This window comes from Pelobates fuscus, chromosome 4, assembly GCF_036172605.1.
Source record: "Pelobates fuscus isolate aPelFus1 chromosome 4, aPelFus1.pri, whole genome shotgun sequence".
In the NCBI taxonomy this organism is placed as follows: Eukaryota; Metazoa; Chordata; class Amphibia; order Anura; family Pelobatidae; genus Pelobates; species Pelobates fuscus.
This window is the reverse complement of record NC_086320.1, coordinates 332,585,062-332,610,695: the sequence shown is the minus strand read 5'-3', so window position 1 is coordinate 332,610,695 and position 25,634 is coordinate 332,585,062. Positions and strand designations below refer to the sequence as shown.

Sequence of the window (25,634 nt, the reverse complement as noted above, 5' to 3'; positions counted from 1 at the left end):
TGCTCTTTAGCCTTGCCCGTAAACAGACAGCAAGGAGGCTCACACAGAACACCCACCGTGATAGCGAGCAGGAGCTTAGTGTCAGCTGACTGCACCTGGCCGGGTAACGTGAGAGCGGGCCGACTGCCAGAGACAGGTATGGCGGACACTCCAAATGCCCCATTCACTAGCTCGCCCTGTTATGAGTCTGTCACACCCAGGTTACCAGCAGCTCAGTGTTTGGGTATTTATTTAACACCTTTATTGCTGTAAAATAGCTTGTAGAATTACAACTTCCTGGCAAAGCATCATAGGAGTTGTAGTTCTGCACCAGCTGGTTATCTGCCATTTGGCTGTGTCTTTGTATGTGTGATAAGCTGTGTCTGTGTGATAAGCTGTGTCTTTGTATGTGTGATAAGCTGTGTCTGTGTGATAAGCCTTGTCTTTGTATGTGTGATAAGCTGTGTCTGTGTGATAAGCTGTGACTTTGTATGTGTGATGAGCTGTGTGTGTGTGATGAGCTGTGTCTGTGTGTGTGTGTGATGAGCTGTGTCTGTGTGTGTGTGTGATGAGCTGTGTCTGTGTGTGTGTGTGATGAGCTGTGTCTGTGTGTGTGTGTGATGAGCTGTGTCTGTGTGTGTGTGTGATGAGCTGTGTCTGTGTGTGTGTGATGAGCTGTGTCTGTGTGTGTGTGTGATGAGCTGTGTCTGTGTGTGTGTGTGATGAGCTGTGTCTGTGTGTGTGTGTGTGTGTGTGATGAGCTGTGTCTGTGTGTGTGTGTGTGTGTGTGATGAGCTGTGTCTGTGTGTGTGTGTGTGTGTGATGAGCTGTGTCTGTGTGTGTGTGTGTGTGTGATGAGCTGTGTCTGTGTGTGTGTGTGTGTGTGATGAGCTGTGTCTGTGTGTGTGTGTGTGTGTGATGAGCTGTGTCTGTGTGTGTGTGTGTGTGTGATGAGCTGTGTCTGTGTGTGTGTGATGAGCTGTGTCTGTGTGTGTGTGTGATGAGCTGTGTCTGTGTGTGTGTGTGATGAGCTGTGTCTGTGTGTGTGTGTGTGTGTGATGAGCTGTGTCTGTGTGTGTGTGTGTGTGTGATGAGCTGTGTCTGTGTGTGTGTGTGTGTGTGATGAGCTGTGTCTGTGTGTGTGTGTGATGAGCTGTGTCTGTGTGTGTGTGATGAGCTGTGTCTGTGTGTGTGTGATGAGCTGTGTCTGTGTGTGTGTGTGTGTGTGATGAGCTGTGTCTGTGTGTGTGTGATGAGCTGTGTCTGTGTGTGTGTGTGTGTGTGATGAGCTGTGTCTGTGTGTGTGTGATGAGCTGTGTCTGTGTGTGTGTGATGAGCTGTGTCTGTGTGTGTGTGATGAGCTGTGTCTGTGTGTGTGTGATGAGCTGTGTCTGTGTGTGTGTGATGAGCTGTGTCTGTGTGTGTGTGATGAGCTGTGTCTGTGTGTGTGTGATGAGCTGTGTCTGTGTGTGTGTGATGAGCTGTGTCTGTGTGTGTGTGATGAGCTGTGTGTGTGTGTGTGTGATGAGCTGTGTCTGTGTGTGTGTGTGTGTGTGATGAGCTGTGTCTGTGTGTGTGTGTGTGTGTGATGAGCTGTGTCTGTGTGTGTGTGTGTGTGTGTGTGTGATGAGCTGTGTCTGTGTGTGTGTGTGTGTGTGTGATGAGCTGTGTCTGTGTGTGTGTGATGAGCTGTGTCTGTGTGTGTGTGTGTGATGAGCTGTGTGTGTGTATGAATATTGCACTGGAATGAATGTCTTACAGTATGTATTCCTATTCTTTTATTGTGTTTGTTGTTAATATAGCAATAGAGATGTAATATTCTACCACTCATGTGGCAGACTGTGATACCAGGCCTCCAGTAATGTTTGTTGCAATTAAATTCAATATTCTGCTACAAATAAGTTGTCATGGTGCCAGGAGTGCCCTGGCGCTTACTCACCTTGTAGGGGTTAAACCGCTCTCAAACGGTTTAACGCCAAAGTCTGTCAATGATTCGTGAAAATAGATTTGCTTTTACCTTCCGTTTAAAGGGACACTTTAGTCACCATAACAATGGCAGCTTGATATAGTTGTTCTGGTGTGTATAGTATGTTCCTGCAGGCTTTTTAATGTAAAAAAAAATCGGAAAACACCTCTGGTAGCAGTCACTCAGGTGGCCAGTAGGGGTGCTTCCTGGATCAGTGCTGCATAATGTGTAGCACTGACGTTAGTGTCTACACGCTCTCAAAAAGGTGCTTAACATTCCTTGGAGATGCATTGATTCAATGCATCTCTATGAGGAGATGTTGATTGGCACGGCACGGCACAGCATTGTGCCACACATGCACAATGGCGTCCTAATGTTTTGTATTGACTGAGATCACTAAGTTTGATCTTTGCCAAGGAGGCGGAACCAGCTGCGAGGAGACCCACGCAATGCTGGAAAAGGTTGAGTTAAAACACCATTTACTTTCCTGACACTGGAGCTGGGGACCAATACATTGCTTTTCTCAGCTATAGTGACGGGAATACATATTTGTACTCTTGTCACTATAGTGTTCCTTTAAGACGCAACGCTATTTGTAGTTCTATTGCATATTGAAAAAAACTGATGGATTTTTCACCAAACTGGAAAGGATAGTGGAGAATGGACAAGGACTTTGTATGTTTTAGCTTACATAGCTGAGCTAATAAAAAAAAAAAAAGTGTTTTTTTGAGTCTGCACTTTTTGCCTAAAAGTTACAACCCTGTCATCATTTCTTCCCTGTTAAAGATTAGAAACTAACCTTATGAGAAAAGTTCGTGAGAAATTAGTCATTTCAAACAAGGCAAAGTGCAACAAAACAAACACATTGGAAGAGCTGTGTATGACTTTTTAATGAAATGGCTTTGTGAGTTCTTCGTGAGATTTTATATGGTTATATTTCACAGTGTGACATGCTAATTCACTGTGTTCCTTTTCTTTATGACCCTCCCATGGTTAAATTAGAATAGTATAAATGTGGATTGCGTAAAGAGGAAACCACAAATTAAAGGGACACTGTGCCTTGCGCTGCATTCTGCAAATCATTTATTGTATGCAAAAAACTATAAAGATTTAAGCATGCTAAAATATAGCATACTGACCATGCCAAAACCTATTAAATGCATTAAAGTATTATTGGGACCCAGAGTGTCCTTTTAACTTAATTTTAGCACTGTTACTGGTTCATAGATTAACAACTTGCTGTTGTTTGTATCAAGATGCCAACTCATCATTACCAGCACTGAAAATCGTGATTGTCTCCATGTCATTACCTCCATTTCAGTTTTGTTATAAAGGGATATTCTAAGCACCAAAGCCACTACCTCTTATTGTAATCATTTTGGTTTGTAGACCCAGTCTCTGTAGTCTTGACAGATGTAAACTTTTTACTGGTTTTGAGAAATTTCAGTGTTATATTTCTCAGACAAAGGTTGGGCACTCTTTTAGCATTAAAGGGACACTATAGTCACCAGTGCAACTACATGTATTCCTGACCCTATAGTGTTAACACGCCCATCTAGCCCCCCTGGGCCCCTCATGCCTCCATAAATACAGTAAAAATCTTACTGCATTCAAGCCAGAAGCTGTAAATCTGCATGCTGTTTGACTCAGGAAAACAAGCAGTCTGCTGACATGTGATAGCCTGATCCAATCACAGTGCTTCCCCATAGGATTGGCTGAGACTGACAAGGAGGTAAATCAGGGGCAGAGCCAGCATGATTCAAACACAGCCCTGGCCAATCAGCATCTCCTCATAGAGATGAATTGAATCAATGAATCTCTATGAGGAAAGTTCAGTGTTTGCATGCAGAGGGTGGGGACACTGAATCACAGGATGCTCCTGCACAGCAGATCTGGGTGGATGGAGGCATATTATGCCTCCATCAACTCAGAAGTCCCTCTGGTTCACTCTGAGTGACTGCAACTGGAGGTGTTCCTAGCTTTCAAAGTAAACACTGTATTTTCTCAGAAAATACAGTGTTTACATGAGAGGCTGCAGGGAGCTATAGTTCTCACCTGAACAACCTAATTAAGCTGAAGTTGTTCAGATGACTATAGTGTCCCTTTAATACATGTTTATCACTGAAAGGATGGACTCTAGAAATTATAAATATTTAATTGAGATAAAACTGTTGCAGTGCTTACATTGTCCCTTTAAGCTTAAAAGTGGCAAATATTTTTTTATTCTCTTTTGCTAAAGACACCTATAGGAAAACATATACACTGATCAGCCACCGCAATTAAACCACCTGCCTAATATCATGTAGGTCCCCTTCGTGCTGCCAAAACAGGCTTCTGCCATTGAGGCCTATGAACATGCCCTGTGGTATGTAGCACAAAGACATTAGCAGCAGATCCTTTAAGTTCAAGTTGCTGATACCGGAGAAACTGACGGAAGCCGATCACAGAGAGATGGACACAGGTTTCTTCAGGAAGGAAGAGATCTTTATTCGATTCACCGACCGGGACTCAGAGGGACTAATGTCACCAAAAAACAGCAAAATCTGAGCCCCGAACATACAGTGTAGGTCCCTTTATATAGGCATATAACTCCTCCCATAATCAGCTCCACCCACACGTACTCTTACCCAATCAACAGAACAAAGACTAACTTCCTGTTTGACCACATGGCTTGCCCAGCACAATGGAGGAGGGGAATTCTATATCCTGTATTCCTGCACATGCTCCGTACACTACTGATTGTATCTTTTCCACGTGCAACCAACCGACCGATACATCAGTATATGCACGTGCACATACCACGTGGCAATCTCGGCCTACTAAATTTATTTTTACCGAGATTCCACCACATTGCGAGGTGCATCATATTTGCTGTTCCATTTGTTTCCACAGATGCTCAATCAGATTGAGTTCTGTGAAATTTGGAGGCCAAAGCAACACCTTGAACTCTTCGTCATGTGCCTCAAACCATTCCTGAATAATGTTTGCAGTGTGGCACAATGCATTATCCTACTGAAAGAGGCCACTGCCATCAGGGAAGACCATTGCTATGAATGGGTGTATGTGGTCTGCGACAATCTCTAGGAAAGGTGGTATATGTTAAAGTAAAATTAATATGAATTCTCTCAATGAGTCTTATACACCCTAGACTCTCACGCCAGTTCACTGGTTGTCCTTCCATCCCACAAGATGGCATTTTTAGAGATTCTGTGACCCAGCTGTCTAGCCATCATTATTAAGCCCTTGTCAAAGTCATTCAGATCTTTTCGCTTGCCCATTTTTCCTGTTCCCAACACATGAAATTCAAGAACTGACTGTTCATTTGCTGTCTAATCTATCCCACCCATTGACAAGTGTCAGTGTAAGGATTTAGTCAATGTTATTCACTTCACCTGTTGTGGCTGATCAGTGTACATATCTAAGAGATTGTAGCATCAGTGGCTAATGTTCTTAGACATTGTATGATATTCAGAGTTGCACAACATTGATCTTACTTATGCTGTAATATGAACTTCAACTTTTGCATATCAATACAGACCGAAAGGACTCCTGGCTCCTATCAGAACCAAGTGTTGACAAACTGTTTGTAAACGGTTTGACAGCTTATCTGTCACTGTAAAGATATTGCAGTGGTTATAGTGCTTAGAATGCCCTTTTAAGTGTTCAGATGGCCTCTATGTTCACAGAAAGTCATGTTTGTTGTGTTCAGCATTTGATAATTACTTCCAGGTTGATTATATACAATTATATGCTAATTGGCCAAAAAAGGAATTATTTACTCCAGTGCATGAATCTTCCAGATTAACTTCATAAAACATATCATTGGTTTAAATTTCTATAAATTACTGATTTCTTTAACATCAAAATAGAATTCATTATTAAATTGCCATCATTGAAAGGACACATATGACTGAAGCTGACGTCACCTTTTTAAATTTTTGTTTTACATTATAGAGGTGGGATAATTGTTTGTACTTATTTATCTTTGTATTCCGTTAGTGTCTATCATGGGGAAGTCTTTTTCTCGCACGCCACCTCAAAATTTAAAGGAGGAGCATTGTGACATCAATTCACAATCGGATGATCGAAATAGGTTGATGAGCCCAGAAAACCAAGAGGAAAACAAGAATGGTGATGTGTCTCATTTCCCTTATGTGGAGTTTACTGGAAAAGACAGTGTAACTTGTGCCACATGCCAAGGAACAGGTCGCATTCCAAGAGGTGAGAATACTTACTATATCTCTTTGTAACAGTATCTACATTTCTTTTTTATTTATTCTGTTTGGTTGTTTTTTTTGTTTTTTGTTTTTTGTATGTAATTACAACCATTAGTATTTTCATAAAATTTATAAGGTTTGGGGGTAACCACTGCCAGAGCCAATAACAATGTCAAAACACTAACAATCTCACCATTCTGCCACCATATTTATCATTCTAGATGGCAGAAAATGTTATGGTTTGGTCCTTGAAGATGGTTTGTAATAAGCAGTCCATAATATCCCCATTTTACAATGCCTTTCACCTCTGCTCTCTTATACTTTTCCTTTCTAACGAACATCACTGGTAATGATCTTCTTTGTCTTAAATACATTCCTTAGTACCCACTGCTCCCAACTTTGACCTTATTTGACTCTGTCTTCCCCTTTTGAGAAGAAAAATGTATTCAATAAGTCCAATGGTCTATTGTTAATTTTTATTTTTTGTCTTTCGTACAAAACTTTATACAATATTTCTCCACCCTACCCACCTCTTACATTTCCCTGTGCTTCTTCATCCTGGTTTCTGATTGTACTTGCCCCAGTTGTACAACCACCCAGCCTGATTTACACGGTTTTATAGTTCATTTAGTGTGTGTGTCTAACAGATGCAATTTTGAGTGCTAAATGTTAAGTGGCATTCTTTTGGTTTCTGTGGTGATTAGTCTCTCAGGCATAGCACCTGTTTGTGCCTTGATAAATTTCCCTGTTTTTATGTTAATTTGAGCGTGTCGTAACAGGTTAACTTCAGCTACCAGAAAGTGTTTTGGTGTGCCGTTAAATAGCAAATCTAATGGGGTACCCTGGCTAGATCTACTTTGTAGTTTGACATATAATTTTTTTATTTTGCGACTGATACAAGCTTGCTTTTACTGTGTGCTTGTGATACTACAAGTCCACTAACTTCTAGATGATTGTAATGAGATCTCCCAATTATTGTAGGTAGCTGAAATGTTATCTAAGTGCACTGCTTTCATCTAGCATGGTAATTTCCACTGTGCATTTATTCTTTTATATGGAAATGTTCTGGGAATGCAGATTACATAAGGCCGCCTTAGGGCGCCAGAGCAGGCCGGGCGCAAAAATCAGAATCCCCTGCTTCTAGCTGGGGACTCGGATTTTTAAACTCGCCTCGCAGCCAGCACACAGGAGCAGGTCAGTGAAGTCAGACAGCCTCTTCTGATGATTTCAGAATGGGGTGGGACTTCAACTGCGCTCAGACTCCCCAGTGGTCCTGACTCCCCTCCCTGGCCCAAGGTAAGCCTTCGGGAGGTGGAAGACCTTTTTAGTATGTTTGTTTTTGTATTTTTTTTTTATTAAAAAGTGTTTTTTTTGTGTTTTTAGCAGCCCCTCTCTACTGCCCCTTCTACAGCCCCTGCCCCACCATACTGCCCCTGTCCCCACCATACTGCCACTGCCGCCCCCCTACTGCCACTGCCGCCCCCCTACTTCCCCTGTGCCCCCTCTACAGCCCCTTCCCCCACCATACCCTGCGGAAAATGTAATCTTGCCTGTGTAGCCAAAAATCCTTGCACCGCCCCTGAAATTACTTCTTTTTTTTTTCCATTCCCAGAATCCTTAGGTTTGCTGTGACCTTTCCCTGTTGAATTGTCTGTTTTCAGACCTTCATTTGGAAACCGTGTTCTTTCAGTGCCTATTTGAGTTCTGTGTAGTTTAGTTTAATCACTCTAGTGGGAAAGGACATTCATTGTTTTGTCACCTCCCCCCCCCCCCCCCCCCCCCACTACAGTGACATTGTTTTTGTCCAAATGTGCAGAGGTTAAGCCCCAGCCTAATAGAGGAATGTACAGTGTTTAATATTGTTGCAGATTGATGCTGATATGTGGATTTGAACCAGTGTTCATTTTGTAAACTAACCATTAGTCAAAAGACTGACTAAAACTAAATTGACATTTGCTGCCAATATTAACACTGATTTGAACACATTTCTTTTATTAATGCATTATAAGAGCAGTCTATTTGAAAAAGGAAAAAAAAAAAGTATGTTATTACATGCATTAGAATGCAGTACTCTTCCATTTTTATAAAGTCTATGAAGTTTATTTAGGAACAACCAGAACAAAAATGAACAGCGAATTGTCCTAGTTTTGAATTTTTTTAAAGACAAAAGGATGGTTCTGCTCACCTTGACTTCTGGCCATGTATAATAACAACACAACTATAACACCCCTGTGTTTAAGCATATACAAAGGTCATAGATATGACCTGAGAAATGTTTAGCAGATTATAAATCACTAAAGATATGGAAGTACCACTGACCGGTCACATGTAGTTATTTACACCATTTGCATAAGAAATGCCAGTATGAACACACAACTTACGGTAATTTATGGTGTCATATTTGTCTTTCCATACATCTACCCTATATTAAATAAAAAAAAAAAAAGCAATTTAACAAATCATAAAGTTTTAAATGTTTCTAGTTTATATCATGCAACTCAGCACAAGCAAAACCCTATTTTGAGTAATTTGGTATATCATAACTGGAAAGAGTTAAATATGCATGGCTGGGTTGTGAAAAAGATATTAATAAAGTAATTCTAACCTGATATGTTACTACCTTAAAATAAACATTCTTGGCACAATCACAACTTGAAGGGACATGCATCAGTTTGAGACAACTGTCTCATTTAAAAGCTGAATGGGACAGTTGGTTCACTCTGCAGGCTGAAAAAGGCACCGATATCACATTTTGGGCAGCCTTAATGTGATTCTCTTCTGTCAGACATATTAAGCCAGACCGGTTCCAACGTTGTTAGATGCTTGTATAATGTTCAGAGCCATGAGTGCTATTTCTGCCCTCAGCATTTTGGATATGGCTAACAACAAAAAGTAAAATAATGCATATTAATTATAGTGTATTTTTTTTTTTAACTTTTTGTTGTTCGCCATAATTAGTCAGAAATGGGGTTTAAAGGGACACTCTACTGCGCAAAAAAATAAAAATATATATATAATATAATATAATGTGTATGTATGTGTTTGCCTTTTAGTAGATCTATCTCAAATTAAAACAAGCATCCATTTAATAATGCATCTTTCCATTGGGGATATATCTAAAGCTGCTTTTTTCTTGTTACCATGAAGTAACAGGACCGGCTGTCTACTTGGCTAATTTATAAATGGTCTACTAGGCTGATTTATAAAAGTGGTCATTTTTAGAAAATCTGTACCTTTTGTCAAATGAAAAGAGGGTACACACTCTTTTTTATAAATTTCGCAATTTCTGTTTCATTTTCAACTACTCACCTCATACCACTAACATGAATCCAAATATAACCATACTGTTATTCTTAATAACCCTTTTCTCAATCCAATTTTGTTCACACCACTACCAGCATAAGCACACACCTCAAACTGGAACACAAATTATCATACACCATGGCATGCTCTGTTCCTGTAACTTATCTGCTGAGTGCTGGTGGAGAGTTATAAAAAATAGCCCTCCTACCCCCACCTCGCAAAATTATAAAGTATCCCATTCACTATATGCCCAAACAAAAATGATGTCCAAATTCCTATTCCTTATGTTACTTGCCCTTGCAAATGATGTGGAGTCTAACCCTGGTCCCCCAGCTAATTCTAGTCCTAATCTCCCCACTAAAAAAGGCCTCTCTTTTGTGCACAGCAACATCCGTAGCTTACTCCCTAAACTGGATGCACTGCAAGCCTGGTGTTCCCATTCCAAACCAAAAATCATTGTGCTCTCAGAATCTTGGTTAACGACTAAAATACCAGACACCGCCATTGCAATACAGGGGTATTCATGTCTTAGAAATGACAGAGCAAAGAGAGGAGGAGGCATTGTTATTTATGTTGACAATTCCATAAAGTTTACCCCTTTACAAAACCTTAGTCCTCCTGCCACCTTTGATTTCCTTTCTGGCACAATTGAGATCCCGTGCAGTAAATCAATCATTGTTGCAGGAATCTACCGCCCACCTAGATCCCCTGTGCATTCAGTTTTTGACATAACCCATCTCCTTAGTGAAATCATAGCTCAAAACCCAAAAAGTGAACTGTTGGTCTTTGGGGATTTTAATATTGATTGTCTGTCTGAATCTTAAAAATAATAGTTCTTGCACGCTGTTTAAGACTTTGCAGATAACGCAATTATTCTCCTCCCCCAACTCGCATAAACATTAAAAGCCATAACCATACCCTGCTAGATTGGATTCTCTCCACTTCTCCTGATAGAATCCAGGAGGCTGGTGTTCTCCCAAACACTTTCAGTGATCACTGTTTAGTGTACTGTGTGCGCAAAATAAAGGCTATTAAATCCTCTCCCAAGGTTAAAATAACTAGGTCCTTCAAAAAAATGTAATCTTGAATCCTTTCTAAAGGACATCAAGAACCTCCCATGGCACAGATTAACCCCTTACGGACCAAACTTCTGTAATAAAAGGGAATCATGACATGTCACACATGTCTTGTGTCCTAAAGGGGTTAAACATTATCCCAGATCTAGACTGTGCTGTTGAATTCTTTCAATCTGAACTCCTACAAATTTGGAATTTGCATGCCGCGCTGCGTAAGGTGAGGGTAAAAGGAGCACATATGAACTGGATCACAGCTGACCTCATCCAAATGTACCAGTTTCGGTATTCTTTGTGGTCAAAGTTTAAGCGTACTGGCTCTATGAATCAATGTGCATATAGACAATGGCGAAATATATGCACAAAATTGGCCAAGGCCCAATATTTCTATGAAAATCTGAACAATAACATCTTAAACCCTAGTAACTTTTGGAAAGTCATACATAAACTACAAACTCCCCCAATCCACTCCCAACCCTCCACTGTCAAAGTGGATAACCAAAACCTGCAACTTCCCTTAGATGTAGCAAATGCTTTTAACAATTATTTTGTCGGATGCTCTACTGCCCTGATTGCCAAGCTAATAAATGTCATGCATCCTGAAACTACAAATGTGGATCAGGTCCCACTAAATTTGCAAAAGCCCAATATAGACAAGTTCATATTTAGACCTACAAAATGAGATAGTGATGGCTCTGATTCAGAGGTCAGAAAAGTGACCAATGAATAAGTGCCAAGAGCCCTAGAGATTACTCTCCCAGAATAGGGAATAACCCTCAAATATTATAAAAATCTTATCTCATATTTAGACCTGTACCTGTTAGTGTCCTTAAAAAACATCTTAATAATCTAAAAATGAAAAACCAGTCTGGACCTGATCAAATCCCAGCAATGCTGTTGAAGCTCAGTGTAGCGGCAATTGCTAAACCCATCGCAACTCTAATTAATGAATCCTTAGTGTCTGGATACATACCCAAACTTTGGAAGGCTGCGAGAGTAGTGCCTATCCATAAAAGTGGTGACACTACTTTGGTTTCTAACTATCGCCCAATATTATTGCTCCCGGTATTGTCAAAAATCTTAGAAAAATGTGTCCATACGCAACTGAGTACTACCAACCATCAAACTATCATCTTACCCCTGATCAATCGGGCTTTCGCCAGAATCACTCCACTACAACTGCCCTCTTAAAAGTTTGCAATGACATCCAAACTGGCATGGAACAAGGAGACCTAACTGGAGCTATTTTCCTTGATTTTCCTAAGGCCTTTGACGCAGTAGCCCACGACATTCTATTGCACAAACTCAAACTCCGGTATTGGTGATCATTCGCTAACCTGGTTTCGATCGTGTGTATTGGGTCGCTCGCAATATGTGTCCATTTCTGACAGCGACTCCCTCTCTCCCAGTCCCCAAGGTTCCATTCTCGGCCCCCTACTATTTACATTATTTATAAATGATCTGCCTAATGTCTGCAAATCCTCAAATGTACACATGTACGCAGATGACACAGTAATCTATGTGAGCAATTCCGATCTACCGCAGCTTGAGGCTGTGCTCCAAGACCAGTTTACAGAGGTAGAAAAGTGGATCGCAAAAAAACACTCTTCCTGAACATTGACAAAACTGTCACAATGATCTTTGGAACAGTACCCAAATTACACAATTCCCACCTATCCATCAAAACAAATTAAAATGGCACACTGACCGCAGTCCACTCTTTCAAATACTTGGGTACGATGTTAGACCCCAATCTATCTTTTGGCCTGCACATAGAAAAGCTTGCATCTAAACTTTATCCAAAACTAGGTGCCCTGTACAGAAACAAATCCTGCCTAAGCCCTACAGTAAAGGAAAAGATTGTACAGCAAATGCTGATGCCAATCATTGATTATGGGGATGTAGTATATGCATCTGCATCGCAATCCCACATTAACAAACTCAACACATTGTATAACTCGTTCTGCCGATTTGTGTTACAATGTAATTACAGGACTCACCATTGTGACATGCTAAAAGAACTAAACTGGCTGTCGCTGGAATCCAGACACACCCTTCATCTTTCCAGCCTTGTGTTTAAAAGCTTTTCTGGGAAACTCCCACCCTACCTGAACAAAATGCTTTCCCCAGCTGTTCCCACTTCCTATAACCTCCGATCCAGTACCAACACTTTACTTAATCTACCTCAATACAAAAAGAAAGCAGCCCGATCCTCCTTCTCCTACAGAGCACCTCAATTTTAGAACCACCTTCCGCACAATTTAAAATCTTCCCTAAGCCTAAAGTCCTTTAAGAGATCCCTCTCTACATACCTCAAAACATAATGCACATGTCGTGGTTGATTATATATTTCCTACCTGTTCTATGTTAAATTTTGTATTTATTGTGTATTAATATTGTTTTTGTATTTTATTGTACCCTAATGTAACAATGCAATGATTTGTGGACCCAGGACATACTTGAAAACGAGAGAAATCTCAATATATCTTTCCTGGTAAATAATTTTATAAATAAATAAAGCATTTCAGCAAGCTAAAGTGATGTACGCGTCCAGAGTGTCCCTTTAACTTTACCAAGTTAACTATATAATTCAAAGTAAAATATTTATTTAAGTGGGGAATAGTTATTTTGCATATGGTGCTTTAGTGCACCATCTCAAATAGACCAAATAATTGTAATTATCTAAATACATTTGCTCGTGAATCTTGCCACAATGTACAGATGTATTTAATATCCTGAATATATATGCATTTAGTATTACTTGCTGATTCAAAGTGTGTAATCTCTTAATAATGAAATCCACTTCTGACATCTTTACCACGTGAACTTGTGTTGCATTTAAGAAAGCGACATGCTGTGAAGATTGTTTTTAATGAAAATAAAATGATTAGAAATGGCTAACTTGATTTCAGCAGTTTCATGCAGCGTAAAAACATACTGGTCAAGCTGCTAATCTGATATGATTTGTGGTTAGAGAGGCATGCTTTCAGATTTCATGGCCGTATCCAAGTCATGCTGAGATTTCATATCTTAAATCGCAAATTGAATAATTGTTGGACATTCCGGCAGTTGACATTTTTATATCTTCCTGTTTTTGTTATACACGAGTAACCTCTGATTTGAAACGTCAACCATAATTCATTGGTTGACATCCCAAACCAGACCAATCGTGTAGGTTAAAATGCTAGCAAGAACTAGTATTGTGGTCTTTAATGAAATTGCACAGCACACAAAGAAGGCTCCATATGTAGCATTCATAGAATGCTGTAATATCTAAAGGCATTTTGGGGGGGGAAAAAGTGTGTTTTTTTTTGTTTTTTGTTTTTTTTTGTTCTCTCTCTCTTTATGTAGTTAATTGAGCTATTATATTATATTATGGAGGATCCTTAAGTCTTGGTCCAATCATTTTGGAAGTGGTCCCTAGCAGACAGCCTCCTTCTACTGCTGTCTATTGGTTACCCTTGCCTTTTGCATAGCACTAATCTGGCACAGTGAGTTAAAACATAGTGAGTTTATAATTATTATGGACGTACACTAGGTGGAGTTCTCACTTCAATTCTTATGGAAATGCATTCAATAGGTACATAGAGTATATGCTCAAAGGTAGAGCCAGTATGTACTAGGCTGAATGTATAAGCAGAAATAGAAAACAAAAAATCACAGACTCCTAAGGTGAATGGGTGGTGTCTACCAGATATCCAAAATAGGGGGTAACCCTGGTAAACTTGAAAAAAGAAAAAAAGATGTACTAGGGTTCTAACAAGTAGACCCTAGAACATAACTTGGATATCTGTAAAGATTGGTCTAAATACGATCTAATGAAAATAAAAAATGGCTTTATTGAATAAACAGACTCCCAACTACCAATTCAAACACAAAAAGGTGAATCTCAGAGGGGAACTATAAAAAGCTCAAATTGCCAAAATAAACATATTGAGCACAAGGTGTTTGAGAGCTACTAAGAAGCCACTCAGAGGTCGTGTATGGCCTGGAGAGGTGAATTCCTCACTCTTCAGCAGGGGTCGACTGGGCGGCCGGGCCCTCTTATGTGACGCCTGACCGGGTGAGTGTTCTTGAGGAATAGGGGACCAGGGAGCACCTATTTAATTTTTAACATTCTGTGTATAGGACGACCCCCCAAACTTAAACTTTAAAAACTTGGAGGAAAATATAATCTTATACACGGAAAAATACGGTAACTTAGAAAAAGTGAGTGACCGCTTATGCATGCTGCAATATAGCTGCATGATAATTATGCAGGCCATTGTTCGGTGTATTTATTTGTTTGGAGGCTTTTCTCTGTTTATTTCTTATTCTAGAAAGGTGACATTGGGTTCCATCTTTTCCGTACTTGGTGGACATTTTTTTTTTCTTCAAGTTGCACATCTTCTCTCTGCCCTCAGATTAATTTCTCAATGAGGCATGGCCTGCTTAAGATTTTCCTGCTGACCTTTTGATACTGGTGCCAATCTCACTTTGTATTTAGTGGCACTGTTCAAGCCTTGCAGGTGCTGTAGGATTGTAAGAGTTTTGTGACTTTCCTGCTCCTATTATACTGCAGTGTATGTGTGTTTTGATTTAAATATTTCTAAATGTCCTTCATTGATATATTGGTCCTTAGTTGCCAATATATTTGATGCTACCTGGTAGACCGCCACTAAAGGGGGGTTTAACCCTAGCAGGTAATTATTGCAGTTTCTCAGAAACTGCAATAATACCACTGTAGGGTTAAAGGGACACTCCAGGCACCCAGACCACTTCTGCTCATTGGAGTGGTCTGGGTGCCAACTCCCACTACCCTTAACCCTGCAAGTGTAATTATTGCAGTTTTTTATAAACTGCAATAATTACCTTGCAGGGTTAAGTCCTCCCCTAGTGGCTGTCTACTAGAGGCAACTTCCTGGTCCCTAGCACAGATTATCTGTGCTAGAGCGTCGCTGGACGTCCTCACGCGGTGTGAGGACCTCCAGCGTCGCTCTATTCCCCATAGGGAAGCATTGAAATTCATTTTCAATGCTTTTCCTATGGGGTGCGCCAATGCGCATGCGCATTAGGTCTCCTCGGCTGGTGGGCGGGATCAGTCTCGCCCACTGGCCGACGGAGGAAGAAGGTGGAGCGGCGGGGGAGGAGCAGGCAGCGACGTGGGACATGTCGCTGCCTGAGGTAAGTGACTGAAGGGGTTTTCACCCCTTCAGCAACTGGGGATTGGGGGGTGGGAGGGAGAGGTAACCTCCAGTGCCAGGAAAACTGATTGTTTTCCTGGCACTGGAGTTTCCCTTTAAGGGACATGGGACAGTGCACCCAGACCACTTCAATGAGCTGAAGTGGTCTGGGTCCCTAGAGTGTCCCTTTAAGTTTAAATATCCACTCTCTGCTGTAGAAAACCTTAGAGCTGAACTGAACCAGATTTATTTTTTTTCTCTGTTAAAATATTAAGGATCATTTCTATATATTGTATTGTGTTGTATGCAGTTGAATCATAAATATATTTGATTATTGTGCTACATTTTTGTAGGTCGAGAAAACCAGCTTGTAGCATTGATTCCATACAGTGATCAGAGATTGCGCCCCAGACGAACGTAAGTAATAGAATATTTGAATAAACAAATTTTGTTTTAAACAGAAGATTTTTACAAATATATTATCTAAAAAGGGAATTGCCTGATATGCAATTTAATACAGTAAAGTTAAAAAAAAAAAAATCCTCTCTGTTGAGTTGAATCTTTTACTTGTTTAAATGGACCAGGGGTAATATTGAGCATGCTTTTTCTTGATGCATATTCTGTATGAACATTTAAAAAAAGAGTGCATTTAATAGAAGTTGCAAACATTTATTGTATATTACTCCCTGACCACACTTTTTGTTTTTTGTTTTTCCTTTTATCAAGTTGGCGTGGTAGATATCTAAAAAAAAAAAAAAAAACTTTGTTTACATGTATCCAAATGAGATCTGAATTGGAACCATTAGAAAATGCTCTTCTTCCAAATAAAAAAAAAAAAAAAAGGTTGTTCCACGGCATGAAATTATTAAGTAATTACAAATTGCATTTAAGTGTCATTGGATATTGCTGTACACAAAATACTGTAATAATAAAGTTATTTAGCTTTTTTGGGGGGGTTCATTAAAAATAAAATAGAGGAGCAGTGCTTGGGCGATACAAGTCAATTGGCCACATTACAAGGAATTTAACTTATTTCAAGCCCGGTAGGACGCTTGCTTATAAACAAAAAACAGGTATTTCATGTGCCGCAGCATCTTATGTGGGACAGCCTGCTTGATATGTGACACCAATCTCTGTAGTCTCGTAGGCCATCTGGATATGGCCTAGAATTATAGTAAAAAGAGCATCACTTACGACAGGAATTGTTACCATTGTTTTGGTTGGGGTTTGATTTAATAAAAAAAAAATAAGTTTAATACATTGTTTGTGTTTTTTTTTTCTCACAGAAAACTGTATGTCATGGTATCTATTGTGGTTTGTTTACTTCTTTGCGGCCTGGGTGTCTTTTTTCTGTTTCCTCGTTCTGTTGATATACAGTATGTTGGAGTGAAATCCGTCTATGTTGGTTACGACGAAGGTGGCTCCGTGGTATATTTGAACATCACTGTAAGTATTTTCAAATTCTGACAAGTAAAGTTAATGGTGAAAATGGAATGCTTAAATTGTTTTGGAAAATATTTTTCAATGGGAGATTGCACGTACTTTGTTTTAATTTATAAGTGGAGTGTTATTTTATCGGGTGTGTGTATATATGTCTATTATAATATGTTTATGTATTATCAGCGAGGATGAAAGCAAAGGAGTAAAGATTTTAATTGTCTTTTGCATCATGAAAATTCTAAAAGCAAATTATTACATCCTCACAAATCTCAATTCTCTAACAAAAGCACAAGAAGCGTTCTAATGTAGTGGCTCATGTCTCTTTAACTTTTCTAATTCTGCTCTTTGAGTTGATGATGATTTTTTAGTAGACCAGGCTAAACAGCTGGAGTACCAGTGGTTGAGAAACTTTGCCATGTACGTAGTAAAGATATTCTATGTTTATAATAGTTCAGTGCCGAAAAAAAAAATATAAGCTTATCATAATCTATTTTATATTCATGTTCCTATTTTTTCAAAGCTCTTCTATCTTTCATTTTTCAGAACACCCTGAATATAACAAACAACAACTATTACCCTATTGGTGTGGATAGTATTACTGGACAAGTTCAGTATTTCAAAACTGTCATTGGGAAAGCAAAAGTAACTAACATTACCAGCATTGGCCCTCTCGATAGGAAACAGGTAAATAATGCCATTTGTCGAAGAAATTTGCTGCCGGTGAGCATTATGTTGGCTGTAAAATAGGTCTGACCATTACGTGAGTTCTCCAGAGGTGAATGAGGCAAGTGTGCATTGTGAGCAGAAAGAATAATTAAGTGTTTGAAGGGGTACAATCTTAAATATATGGTCAGCAAACAGAAATCACAAGAATATTAACCGACGATGCACATATTTTATTTATAATTTTGTTGGCTTCACAAAGTTGGATTTATGATAGAGCTGATCTTCAGACAAACCACAATATGTATGGATTTAAATTACCTGATGTATGAAGGTCAATACTTTGATCTGATCAGTCAACTTTCACCCTATATTCTGCACCCGTGTGCATATGCAGAACAAAGCCACACATTGTGTTTTGGCCACTGTGGAGAATCCATTGTGCGTAAGTGCAAGACACTAGTTTAGATGAGGGCACTACATGGTGTTAAATTGGCCCAGGTATATTAGGTAATTTAAAAAGTATTTGGCTGTCCTCCTTTATGAAATGGTTTCAAACCCTTTGCCAAATTAGCTCACGGTTAGTTTCATGAACACTACAAATCATTTCTGTGCCACCACATCTAAACATTATTGAAGGTTTTATGAAAAGTTCTGATGTGCAAAATTGACTTCCAACTTTCTTCCCTCGAATAATTGAATAATGTTCTTCGTTTAACCCCTTAAGGACACATGACATGTGTGACATGTCATAATTCCCTTTTATTCCAGAAGTTTGGTCCTTAAGGGGTTAAAGAATAGTGCATATTGATAAACCATTGTAGGCAGTCCAGTTCTTTTATGGCTGCTTTTCAAAAAGGATCAAAGCTGTTCTAAACGCAAAGTGTGTTACTACTCCTTAATAGGTCTTTGACATTAATACATTGTTTGATGTCTTCATTATTTTGTGACCCATGTGTGAGATGCTATATTTATATATTTCATGTGCGTGTGTATTTTTATTATTATTAGGTTTGTTTTTCACCTTTTTTGATATTTAATATATGTTCTTTCTTCTTCACAGATTGACTATACCGTGCCTGCTAAAATAGGGAAAGAGTTCGACTATATGTAGTAAGTAATTTAATATAACTGTATTGCAAAATTTCATAACGGGTTAATACAGTAATTGTGTGAATAATTTTCTAAAAATGTTTTATTATATTTTGGTCTGTGTTTCCCCATAATTTTAGAATGAGAAAACAAATGCAGTTTTATATAACGCATGCATCTAAATATTTGTGCATATATGCAATGTGTGAATATTCTTCATATTATTATGACTACTATATGAAGTTGTGAAATCGACACGTATTTCACAGCATTACATTAACCTACATTTTTAATTAAAACTCTGTGTAAATACAAAAAATAACTCTTACGAAAGTTAATATGATTTTCACTCTTCTGTGCCATTTTCAACATTTATTGTCCATGGAAGTTTGGGGGTTTACATTTGTGTATTCTCTTCTGTGGAATTAATTGTCTATGACATCTTGAATTTTAGCTGAGGTGCAGCTTTGATTTCGAATCTGTGAGCTATGTTTAGTGTTTTTCTCTTATTTCTTTGAATATTTTCTCTGGAACGCAGGGCGAAAACCCCACAGAAAAATTTATATTTAGGTTATCTGAATATGCTTTAATGTAAAAATCACTTGTATTAAACATTTAATTATATAATTCATGCTAATTATACAATTCTATATTTTTTTCTTTATTTACAGCACTTACTGTACTCTTCCCAGTATAAAGGTGCATAACATAGTGGTGAACATGCAGTAAGTATTCGCATTAATGTCTACTGATTGTCTACACAAGTACGCAAAAATGAACTTTCTCAACATATATGTATTAGAGATGTCAGTAGTCTGGCAAATGGATACCAACGTAGCCTCGACCAAAAATATCAATGTTTCTAGCTCCTAACTGAATCGAATTCATGAAGAATTCAGACTATGATAGAAAAATGAACTCCTGATAAAGGGGTTTCTGGTTAAGTAACATAGGAGGAAGGAAGGTGTGCTTTTGTTTGTAATCTATTGACCAATGACCAGATGTGAACCATGGACTCTACAGTTTTGAACGTTTGATGTTTTTCTGTCATCATGCTCTAAAACAGGGGTTCTCAACCCAGTCCTCAAGGACCCCCTACCAGTCCAGGGTTTAGGGATTACTTGGGTGTGTCTAAGGTGTTTAGAAAAAGAAAAAAAAACACCTCAGACACACCCAGGTAATCCCTAAATCCTGGACTGGTAGGGGGTCCTTGAGGACTGGGTTGAGAACCCCTGCTCTAAAATTATAAATGAGTTGTTCGTTTAGAATTGCTAATCACCCCCTAGCAATCGGCATTCAGCAGTAAAAAGCTGAGTTAAAAGCAGGCCTGCTGAACTAGCAATGCTCTTAAGTCTGGCTGTGTTGTGGCTCCATGTGCTGCCGGTACAATGCCGCAATGTGAGGTTCCTAGCGCTTGTTAGATCTGGCTATGGCTGCTGGTACTTCTCTTCTGTCTCTTCTGTCTGGCAGTAACTAGGTATAGGTCAGGAAAGGGTACAGGGAAGCAGCGCCTTCTGGGTGTCCTCAAACTCGTATGGTGGTACGTATGGAAAATATGAGGACAAAAAAACTAAATATAGTGTAGTATATTCTATATGTGGTGAGGTAAAATAAGAGAAATGCCACTTACAGTTTTCTAGAGCTTATGTTCAGCTCCAGATATACGCGCCTAGGCGGTATGATCCCCACCTGTGGATATGTCGCTCAGCTTGTTTCTTTGTATATGGTAGGTCAGGATCAAGCGTCAGTGTCTAGCGTTCATGGGTATTTCCCTCTAAATTGCAGTGTCACAGATATGCACCGGTCTCTGCATTAGTTAAATGTTAAATTGGTGTTTAGTAATTTTTTTATTTTATTTTTTTTGCAGAGTCACTGTGTCAATTTCCTATTTGGGACATCCAGAGCAGTTATCTCAAGAAGATTACGAATATGTAGACTGTGGAGCAAATGTAACACGAGCTCTTGGCAAGTCAGGTCTCCTGGTGAAATGGTGATTTGCACTTTTCCAAGCCAACATTTGCATTTTGCTTAGTTGTGAAAAAACATGTACTTTGAAAGCTGACACTCTCTTTTAATCAAAGGTATTGATACGACCAGACTATGTTCTAATTCTGTGTTCTAGAGATCAAAAAATTCAAGGCACAAAAGCAAATTTATGGGGCTTGTCACACATCCTTAATTAGAGAATCTGTAAATACGCCTGTAAATATGTCTCTCTATATGCTTGGATATGCCGTTGATATATTCTGAGTAACATATTTTATGAAGGATAGGTATTTTCCTTTGTTTTTAACAAGTTATTAAAGACACAACTAGTGTACTTTTATGTTTAACCTTTTTTTTACTGTGTTGCTTTGGTTTGTTTTCTTTACCCATAATTGTGCTAATAATTATTTACCAATTACTAATTATTGTTCTGGCATTTTCCTTGTGTACAGTAAAAAAGTTTAAACATGATTCACGTTTATGTAATGTAAAATTAATTTAGTTTGGCGGTGGGAAAACCATTTAATTCAGTTTGTTTAGTGGGGGTGCATTTAAGAGAGAGAGTTGAGGGGGAGGTCGGATCATGAAAGGCACATACTACTAATAGACATACGTTTCTGAACTTGTGAGGAAATTAGATATTGGTCAGGTCAAATCAAGGGCATTGTTGGTGTCAATTAATACTGTTTTTAGCATCTGATGTTGTCTTTTCAGCAATTGGGTAATTATGGAGAGAGTTGTTATCCCCTAATCAGTGATAAGCTCCCCTTTACAAATGTTCAAATCCAAGACACGTCTGAGGCCAACTTGGCTCATTTCTTCATTAATCAATGTGTTATTTAATGCAAAAAAAAAAGATAAAGTTCAAAAGCATATCCAATATTTTTGTCATTAAATATATTTGCTATCCAAAAATAGCATTAATACATGTCTGCAATTAATTTGACATCTTGTTAAATTGTGTACTATCGGTTTTACTTAATCATCTAAAAACAATGCTGCCCATTAAGGGGCTCACCAATAGCTTTTAATTAATTCTAAGTTACTATTATGGTCACTTAAGTTAGAAGGAAAATCTTTATAATTTGAAAAGAATGTTAATGTTTTTTTTAAAAATGTGAAATTTTAATTTCTTTGCTTTATCTTTAAACGTAGTTGTATGCTTTTGTCCAACATAAAGCTGTTCATTAAGTCAAAGCACGGTCATTAAATAATATGGATTACCCTGTGTAATAAACTACCTAGCAGTCCCTATATTGTCTCTAGAACTAAAATGCAGCCTCACCCTGCTTTTCAGTATTGAGTACAAATATCTGGATTTGTTTATATTGTAATAGATGTATCTGGATCTGGATGCTACAGACCACAATATCCAGCATTATCAGCAATCCATTGAATGGTGTAGAATAGATTCTGCACATACCTCTGTGTACATGCGTAGATTGACAATTCCTGGTACTCAAAGCGTCTGATGATTTACCTTCTTAACTCGCAAGGAAGCATAGGCCAAGATGTTCTGTAGTTCTTCACATTCATCAGTAATGCGCAACTTTGCAAACCCAAGTCCTGTGTACTATAACCTCTATAGGCTCAAAGGTTACGGTCATACATGTGTAATGTGGTTTGTGCAGTGCAGAACATGGTTCTATTGAAGGGGCAACCTCTTGCTACAGTTGAAGAGCAGATACTAATTCAGTTGAAATAATTTATTCACAATGCTCCATAGTTGATATCTGGGCTGCACAGAGCCAGAATGATTGAATAACAGGGCAGCGCCCGCAGATGGTAAGCAGGCTTCCATCATCCACTCTACAGCGCCAATGGATAGCTGGGAGTGTTGGAAATCGTTTATGCAGAGTAATAGGAGTATAATACCAATGTGTCAACGCTTGCATCTTGGCATTAGGGAAGAGCATCTGTTTGTCCTAGCCTCTGTCCGTGAATGAGACATGCTAGTGTTTACTCCCATTTTGCCATAAGTGGACGGGGGAAGTGGATAATTTTTTAAATTGTATTTATACCCAGCATATTATACAACAGTGATTCTCCTGTGCTTGGGTACTTATCGCCACAGCAGAGTTCTTCTAAGCTTCTCAGCACTCACTTTAGACAAGACTTCTAGGGATTAACCCCTTAAGGACACATGACATGTGTGACATGTCATGATTCCCTTTTATTCCAGAAGTTTGGTCCTTAAGGGGTTAAAAGATCTGTACTCTGAGGTTTGGTATCAGGCTGAAATAATATATGCAACTCCTCTGGTAGTAATCTCTTGAAAATGTCACATTATTCTTTTACTCATCACAAATCTTGACTTTTTTTTTACTCAGATCATGAGGAAACCAATCATCCCGTGATTTCCATGTATTTATATGTGTCTTTTTGTATAGGTCATCATTTATGTTGTTGCTGATCTTTAAATGGATCATTCCAGGCTGGAATTGACTCTTTTTGTGTGTGTGTGTGTGTGTGTGTGTGTGCATTAAAAATATGTCCTAGAAGGAGTATTACCTATACAAGAATATGATCAACCATTGAGGATTAAGAAATAACTTTTCTATTCGGCTTTCAAAATTAATGGAATCCTTGTATAGCAGTGCTTTATGGTCTGATGACTGGTTTCTTGAAGTTCCTGTTGCGATATTGGCCTTTTACTTTATGAAAGCTGTTAAAGGGACACTCCGGGCATCGATAAATGTTTTTCAGAATGCTGCACCATAGTCCTGCCTCTTTACCCACACCCATCACTCCAGAAAAAGACCTCCCTATCAAATGTGTGTACATACCTCAACCACTGATGGTACTGAATGATTTGAACAACAAAATAACCTGCATTAGAAGGACAGGACACCCACGGAGACACATAATAATGATATTACTACCTGTTTGTAGTTTCTCTTACTTTCTGCAGCCAGGTTGGCAATTAAAAGCAGTTTGGGCTGAAATTGTGTGCACGTACAGATAAGGAAGTCTTTCTGGCATTAAGGGGCGTGGTAAGCTTTTGTTGCTGAATGAATTCTGCAAAACATTTATTGGTATACAAACAAAAACAACAATATATGTGAAACACAACCCCAGTGAGAAATGTATAAATTTGGAGCAAACCGGGACTTCCCCTGAATTTTGGGTGAAGTGTCCTGGATGAATCCCCGAAGACTTCCTCTTGTCTTCAATAGATATATGCAAATAGGATAGGGGAAAATCTGCTAAACACAAGCAAAATAAAGAAACATAGCGTATAACTGTGTGGGGACTGGTATTAATGTGTAATCACAATTGGACACTCACAAGTTATTGGAGTTTTAAGTTATTGGAGTTTGCTTGTGTTTAGCAGATTTTCCCCTTTCCTATTTGCAAACATTTATTGGTGCCAGGAGTGTCCCTTTAAGTGAATTACAACTCCTACAAACGTTGTGTGTTTCCCGGTTAGATGACTAACTATGTTATTAGAAGGAGAGCACATTAGAAAAGCGGGTCAGAGTGTTGGTGGGATTGTAGAGCTCTGACATCACATACGGAGGTACAGTACCCAGAATGAAGGAAATATTAGTTTATGTGCACTGAATTTTTATTTTTATATAACAATTGTAATGGCACTTTAAATTTGTATCCTCCTTTTTGTCAGTCTCAGGGCATGGTGACACACTTGTGTTCTGATGAAAGGTGAACAGCAGTTAGTGCCACACTCTAGAAGGGGGTTTCATTCATGGGGGGGGGGGGGGGGGGGGGTAATGCAATTTAATTGAAGTAACTATGCTTAAAGCACTACCAATAAAAGGTGAGGACTAGGTAGAGCTTAACCATTCCTTGTTAAGGAATTTTATACAGTATGAGTGCTCATAATTTTTGCTGCAAATTAGATCTAAATAATATATCTAGCATTAAAGTATATCAACCCTTGAATGCAACTTGTTATTGAATTTTGTATACTTGAATTTGTCCAATTGAAGTTTATATTCTTTGGTAAAGGGAGTTGTTTAGCCCTGCCCAGCAGATTTTGCATCTATGGAAAGATATTTTTATTTTTTTATTTTGCCTTTGGTTTTATTTTGACACATCCTGTTCTGCATTAGCAACCTGCTTACACCTCTGCTATACACTCCTTAACACAGGTTTTACATGCTCATGTGTCTCTTGTACTCTGAATCATTTTCATGCTCTGTAAACATTCTTAACTGCACACCTGATAATACTGCTAAGGGTGGATTAAAAATCTAAACCTGAGTGCCAATGAGAAAAGGGACACTCCACTGCCCAATTACAAAATAAATAATCCTATTTAATAATGCATTTTCTCATTCGAGATATATCTAAAAAAAACGCTTGCAGCAGAAACTGTAGTTATCTTGTCTGCTGCCTTTGCAAGCCCTACTCTTTTAACCCTGCCCAGACTTGACTGCACAATCACAAACGTGCTCTGGGCAATTGCTGCCTCTTGAGTTCAGTACAAATAAGGTAACCAAACCAGGACGTAACATGACCTGTTTTCTGCTTAAATGGTCAGGGGGAGGATCCAGTATTATTTACAAAAGTGTAAATTTCTATTGAAATCAGCACATTCTCCAAAATGAAAAAATAGGACACACTCTTCACACACAAAGCTTTTCAGAAAGCTTAACTGCTTTAGGGGTCTGGAGTGTCTCTTTAAGAATTGCACACACAAGTTTTTAGCGTTCATTACTCACTTTCCATGGACTAGGCCTGCTCCCATGCTGTGTCCTCTATTATTGGTGTAAGCTAAAGTTTTAAACAA

General features: G+C 38.8%; 1 protein-coding gene across 1 annotated transcript; it reads left to right on the top strand.

Moving 5' to 3' along the window:
* TMEM106B (transmembrane protein 106B) lies at positions 1-24,600 on the top strand. Its single transcript, XM_063452413.1, has 8 exons — positions 1-136; positions 5,945-6,166; positions 16,054-16,117; positions 16,987-17,146; positions 17,684-17,824; positions 18,867-18,916; positions 19,567-19,620; positions 20,763-24,600. Exons 2-8 carry the CDS (start codon positions 5,953-5,955, stop codon positions 20,887-20,889), a joined length of 810 nt encoding a protein of 269 aa, XP_063308483.1. The 5' UTR covers positions 1-136; positions 5,945-5,952; the 3' UTR covers positions 20,890-24,600.
* The last annotated feature ends 1,034 nt before the right edge of the window (positions 24,601-25,634 follow it).

Coding starts and splice junctions, on each gene's coding strand:
- TMEM106B (XM_063452413.1), top strand. CDS start 5,953: ATGGGGAAGTCTTTTTCTCGCACGCCACCTCAAAATTTAAAGGAGGAG. Junction 18,917..19,566: donor AAAGAGTTCGACTATATGTA/GTAAGTAATTTA, acceptor CTTTATTTACAG/CACTTACTGTACTCTTCCCA. Junction 19,621..20,762: donor AACATAGTGGTGAACATGCA/GTAAGTATTCGC, acceptor TTTTTTTTGCAG/AGTCACTGTGTCAATTTCCT.